Source organism: Sminthopsis crassicaudata, chromosome 3, assembly GCF_048593235.1.
Source record: "Sminthopsis crassicaudata isolate SCR6 chromosome 3, ASM4859323v1, whole genome shotgun sequence".
Classification (NCBI taxonomy): Eukaryota; Metazoa; Chordata; class Mammalia; order Dasyuromorphia; family Dasyuridae; genus Sminthopsis; species Sminthopsis crassicaudata.
Genome location: NC_133619.1, coordinates 2,962,469 through 2,968,468, shown reverse-complemented (window position 1 = coordinate 2,968,468; position 6,000 = coordinate 2,962,469). Strand labels below are relative to the sequence as shown.

The following is a 6,000-nucleotide window of genomic DNA, read 5'->3' as shown; positions in this document are numbered from 1 at the left end:
GGTCCCATCCGCCCGCAGAGCCCCGGCGGACACGTGCCCCGCACCACAGCTCGGGGGCGCCCCCGAGGGGCCGGCCGGAGAACGCGCGGCCTGGGAGACCGCGAGGGGCTCTCCCGCCTCCCGAGGCCCAGGAAAGCGGCCCTCTCGCGGCCGGCGCTTCCTCAGCGCTGTGGTGGGCCAGAGTCCGGATGGAGTCAGATACACGCATGCGTGAAGGAGAGTGTGTTTCCGTTGTTTATATTTGCCGCCGCCCGTGCTCGGTGGTGCTGCCGTCCCCATGGGGAGGAAGGAAAGGGAGGGGGGGATTGGAGCTGAAACTACAGATTAAAAAACTAAAAATCGTTTGTGTGCGAGCGCGCACCGCCGTGGAGTGTATTGTGCACTTACGCATATGTGCAAGTATATGTATTTGCGGCTTGTAGATGAAAACACATCGTACATAAAAAGTGTGGACATGTTTCCAAAAGGACACAGGGTATCCTTCCGCCCCTAGAGGGCCTGCGCTAGCGCTCAGATTCAGAAGTGTGCGCATGTCCTTCCGTGGCCGAGCCCCACCCCTGCGCCCAGCGGCCGAGTGCGCACGCGCGTCTGGCGGCGGCTGCTCGGTGGCTTGCTCTCCTGAGGGCGCATGCGCTCAGCGGCCCGCCCGGAACGTTTGTATCTCTGGCCCCGGCGCCCGCGGGGACGCTTTTTTCCGCGCCGGACGCGCTACGGAAGCCGGCCGGGCCCCCGGAAGCGGAGGCCGCAAGCCGAGCCGCGGCCGCCGCCGGATGCCCTTGCCGTCACTGCGCGCTCCTCCCTTGGCCTGGGCCGGCCGCCGCTGAAGCCCGCGGAGGAGGAAGAGCGGGAGGAGCCGGAGGCCGCGGAGGAGGAGAGCAGGCCCGAGACCGCTACCGGAGGCGGCATGTGGCGGGCGCGCCGAGCCACCGAGGCCTGGTGAGAGCCGGGGGAGGGGAGGCGGCGCCCGGAGCCCGGGACCCAGTGACCCCCCCAGCGCCCGGGCCGCGCGCGCCTGACCCGGCAGCGGCCCCCGCCTCCGGCCGCCCGGAAACCCGCGGGCGTCAGGGGGCAGGGAGGCAGCTGGCGGCCGGCTCCTCTTCCTCCCTCTTCCCTTGTTTCCCTCCTCCCGCTTCTCCTTCCCGGTCTCCCTCCTCCTCCCTCCTCTTCTCCTATTCCCTCCCCCTCCCCCTCCCCTTTCTCCTCCCCTAACCCCACCTCCTTTCTCTCCCCTGTCTTCCCCTCCCTCCCTCAGCCCCCCCCCCCCACTGTGCTGTGCCAGGCCCAGCCCCCGGGGGGGGGGCGGGGAGGGGGGAGGGAGCCGCCCCTTGCCCTCCTCCCGGTCCGCGCCGCTTAGTCAGGAGTTCCTCAGTCCCGGGTCTGCTTCTGGGGGAGCCCGGGGCGGCGCAGCCCGAGGACCCGCTTCTGAGCCCTCGGGTGCCTCGAGCGCTGCGGGCCCAGGGGCTTCCCTCCTTCCGTTCCCCCTAGTGCAGCCCGGCATGCAGCTGGTGCTTAATGAGTGCCCTCTGCCACTGGGCCCCGGCCTGCGGTGCAGACGCTCTGGGGGAGGGGCCGATCTCCCGGGAAGTGGCTGAAGTTCCGGCCCCAGGTGGGCGCAAAGCTGCGGGACAGTGCCCCGCTCCGGGGGCTCCTCCAGGGGCGGCTCCCCTGTCCGGGAGTCTCCTTGGGGGCCCCGGGCCGGTTTCCCCTTTCCCCCATTTTGGTTGGTTTGGCGGCTCCTGCGCAGAGGAGTCAGCGTCTCTCCGGAGGCCTCTGGTCTTCCGCTTTGTGGGGGGAGGGGGCGGCTGTGCTGGCCGGTGGTGGTGCTCCCACTCTCGGGAGCCTGGAGCACTCCCTGCACAGCTCGGGGACCAGGCCGTGAGCCCAGAGCAGTCAGCCCCGCCCCCGAGCACTGAGCACAGTCAGTCCCGCACCAGGAGCACAGAGCACAGTCAGCCCCACACTGAGGAGCACAGTCAGGCCCACACTGGGAGCACGGAACAGTCAGCCCCACACTGGGAGCACTGAGGACAGTCAGGCCCACATTGGGAGCACAGTCAGGCCCACATTGGGAGCACAGTCAGGCCCCACACTGGGAGCACAGAGCACAGTCAGCCCCGCACCGGGAGCACAGAGCACAGTCAGGCCCACACTGGGAGCACGGAACAGTCAGCCCCACACTGGGAGCACTGAGGACAGTCAGGCCCACATTGGGAGCACAGTCAGGCCTGCACAGCATCTCCGCTGGAAGGAACGTTCTCCGTGGGCGGGGGAGAGGCGTAGATTCTGCTCCCGCTGTGGGGAGGCAGTGAGATAACCAGGGAGCTGGGGGGGGGGCCGGGTTCGGGTGCTCCCCTCCCTCTGCAGACTCAGCAGAGCCTGAGGCTCCCACTGTGGGCGCTGCTCGGGCGAGATGGTGAGGAGGCCGGGCGGGGAGGTCCCCCAGAGGGATGGGGGCGGGGCAGGGACAGGGGAACTGGCCCAAGCGCCCCGTCTCACATTAAGGTTAGAAGCATGGAGGTCGCCCCCGGGAGGAAGTTTGTGGGGAGGCCGAGCGGGGGGAGGACGGCTCTGCGGCCCGGGTCAGGCCTCTTGCCGTCGCTGGCCACCTCCCGCCGTGGGTCTCGGCGGGGCCCCGTGTAACCCCTTTCTCCCCTTGCTTTCAGCGAGGCCTGTCGGAGCCTGGTCGTGCGAGGCGCGCTGTCCCTGCCGAGGCCGCGCCCCGCGTCCCGAAGCCTCCAGCACGCGCGCCCCCCCGCGGCGCGGCCCCCGTTCCAGGGCTCCTGCCAGCCGTTCTCCTCCCTGAGCCGCCCCCCGCCGCGCAGATGGAAGCTGTCTCCGGCCAGGCCCGGCTTCCAGCCGCGGAGGCACTTCTGGCCGGCCCGCCTGGCGGCCCGGCTCCTGCGGCTGCGCTACCTGCTCCTGGGGTCGGCCGTGGGCGGCGGCTACACGGCCAAGAAGGTGAGGGGGGCGCCGCCCCGCCCTCAGCCCCGAGCTTGCTTTCTCCTCCGTCCCGGGGAAGGGAGCCACAGCCGAGGGGCCGACGGGGACCGAACTCGGATCTCTGGGGATGGAGGCCCCGCCCCGGGAGGACTCGGGAGGCCTGGTTCGCTCCCCGGTCTCACCGAGGGGCCTGTTGTCTTCCAGACCTTCGACCAGTGGAAGGACATGATGCCCGACCTCAGCGACTACAAGTGGATCGTGCCGGACTTCGTGTGGCAGCTGGACGAGTACATCGACCTGGGTGGGTGCCCCGCCCCGCCCCCACTCAGAGCCGGGCCGGCTGAGGGGCCGAGGCTTGGGCTTCACCTGGCTCGGGAGCCATGTAGATGGGGGGCCGGGAGTGGCCGCTCCTTCCTGTGACCGACGACACCGGGAGGATGCTCTTGGGGCGCCCGCTCTGTGTGAATGCTTCCGGTGTCGGCCTGCACGTGCCCCTCCCCCCCAGGCCCGGGTGCAGGGACACGAGCCGTGGCTCCCGAGGGCCCAGCAAGCCCCGCTCCCAGAATCCTCTCTGTCTCCCACACACACTGGGAAGGCCCGTGGGGTCGCAGGGATTCCGCAGCGGGCGGCGACGTTTAAATCTCGGGTGCGATTCCTCCGGCGAGTCTGGTTCTGATTCCGAGCAGTCCCCGCCGCCGCTGCTCCAGAAAAGCATCCGTTCCTGCCTGCCTTTTCCGTTACCTCCTCTCATTCTCTACTCTCTCCCTCCTCCGGTCGTACCACGTTTTATGAAGCGTCCCTTGGAAAGTCTCTAACATTAAGAGCATAGATAAACTTCTGGGTTATTGTCGTGTTTGTCACTCCGGCACAGCCCCGGGTGAACAGCGCGGCGCTCAAGCCCTGGTTGTTCTTGATTTCTTCAAGGAGACCTGGGTAATTGAACCTCCCCACGTGACCCCAGCTTCTTCATGCTTCCATAGTGATTTGGAGCATTGTCACCGCTTAGCTTTTCTGTCACACAGACTCGCTGCTGGGTCTTGTGGATTGCATTTCTAGCAATGGTAGAATTGACCACAAAAAAGAAACTACAAAAGTGTGGATACTGGGGGGGAGACCGGGTTCCCAGTCAGCAAATGGAAAGAAATATTAAGTGGAAAATTCCCCATCAGCTCCACAAATCCCCGGCAGACTAGGACAGCCAAAAACTTGTTTTCTAAAACACGAGGAGGAAGCGCACGACTTTACAGAGAAGTTGTGTCTGCTGGGGCACCTGCTCGTGCCCGGCTCCCGGGTCCGGCTCCTGCCTTTGCTGGGGGGGGGGGGGAAGTGGGGGGGAACTCCCGGGTCCGGCTCCTGCCTTTGCTGGGGGGTGGGGGGAGCTCCCGGGTCCGGCTCCTGCCTTTGCTGGGGGGGGGGAGCTCCCGGGTCCGGCTCCTGCCTTTGCTGGGGGGGGGGAGCTCCCGGGTCCGGCTCCTGCCTTTGCTGGGGCGGGGGGGGGGGGGGAGGGCAGCCGTGGCCCCGGTCGGAGCGAGCGCTTTCTCCGGGCCGGCCCTGACAGGCTTCCTCTTTCCACTTCTCCAGAGAAGCTCAGCAAGGCCCTTCCGGACTCGGAGGCCTTGGCGAAGCTGGTTCCAGACCTGGACAAGCTGGCGGGAAGCTTCAGCCTGCTCAAGGACTTCTTCTCCACAGGTGAGGCCTTCACGTCCCCAGGGTCACACCGGAGAGCAGCGGGAATGGACTCCGGGCCAGTCACTGCTCCAAAGGGGGCCTTCTCCCCAGGTTAACGCCCCCTGAGCTTTGAGAAGAATCAGAGCTAGGCAGGCGGGGTTAGAATGTGCTCTCGAGGTTTTTCCTTTGTCTTTAGTTGGTGATTTAAAATGTAGGGATTAGAACTGTCCCACTACAGTAACAGAGACTGAGACAGCGCTGAGCAGACGCACTTTATCAAAGGGTCCGACCCCCTCTAGTGAAGGGAACCTCCACTCTTCCTCACGATCCTCCTCCTTCCCGAGCCCTGTGCATCCCAGAGCAGACGCACCAAGTGCAGTCATGTGATACACAAGTTAAAGTAAGCACGGTCACATGAGGGACACGGGAATATCCACACAACCCCCTCTCCCCCCCTCAGGTTGGGCAGGGCTCACAGTCAGGGGCCTGCGTGGTCCCAAGCTGGTCACCTGCACCTTTAGAACAAGGGGTCGGTCCGGAGGAACAGAGCTATTTTGGGGGATTTTCTTGTGATCTCTGCCCCGCTGGGCTTGGGCACCACGACAAAGCGAGCAAGGTGGAGGGAGGGCCGGTGGTTAACTCGTTACAGTTACTGAGAACCTGCAGCTCCCGGCTCTGGCTCCTATGTACAGAACGTGGGTGTGATCCGATCAAATTGATTAATACTGATTGGAATAAACGAGGGCTCTCACATTTTCCCTCTTCGATCCCGTGAAAGACCCCAGCCTTTCTGTGGATCATTACAATCTAAATGCTCGGAGGGCGGTCCTCCGTGGGTAAGGTACTGAGAGGTACAAGGGGGACGTTAGAGAAAAGGGGCATGGACACAGCTTACGACAACCTGATGGTGTTTCCTTGGATCCAGTGTTAGCTCAGTGTATCCTAAATACACAGTGAATGTCGGGGTGACTCTAACCCACGAGAGAGGAGAGAGGGGCCCCTGGTCAAACGGGCCCGTGGGGTACGGAAATTGGGGTCCTAGGGCGTTTGTCTAGCCCAGCAACGCAGGCATCGTCTGTCCTGTGTGCGAGTTCTGGAACTCTTGGGAGCTTGTGGAAAAGACAAAGAGCTGCTCTGCTACGTGTTGCAAGGCCTCGAATGCAGTCCTCGGGGCCTCTGGAGATCTCAGGAACTCTGGAAGACCTGGGGCTTCAGAGGAGCCTCCAGCGGGTTTGCTTTTCCAGTTCAGATCACTTGCAGAGGCCTCTTCTCTGTTAAAAATCTCTGACAAAATAGATCTTACCTTAATTTTAGGAAGGAGCAAAATTTTCGACGAATTTTAAACTAAATTTAGACTGGCTCAGACCTCATACCCGTATCTTGTAACAGCCT

At 64.3% G+C, this 6,000-nt stretch overlaps 1 protein-coding gene across 4 annotated transcripts in view; it reads left to right on the top strand.

The window, feature by feature from the left end:
* Nucleotides 1-679: 679 nt before the first annotated feature.
* OPA1 (OPA1 mitochondrial dynamin like GTPase) overlaps nt 680-6,000 on the top strand; it is a 46,680-nt gene continuing 41,359 nt past the window's right edge. Inside the window, exons 1-4 of one of the 4 annotated variants that reach the window (XM_074297825.1) lie at nt 680-936; nt 2,664-2,958; nt 3,145-3,241; nt 4,522-4,629. In XM_074297825.1, the coding sequence (XP_074153926.1) occupies nt 905-936; nt 2,664-2,958; nt 3,145-3,241; nt 4,522-4,629 (532 nt within the window). In that variant the 5' untranslated portion in view covers nt 680-904. The remainder of the gene's footprint in view (nt 937-2,663; nt 2,959-3,144; nt 3,242-4,521; nt 4,630-6,000) is intronic. The other 3 variants (XM_074297827.1, XM_074297826.1, XM_074297828.1) reach the window with 3 other exon arrangements.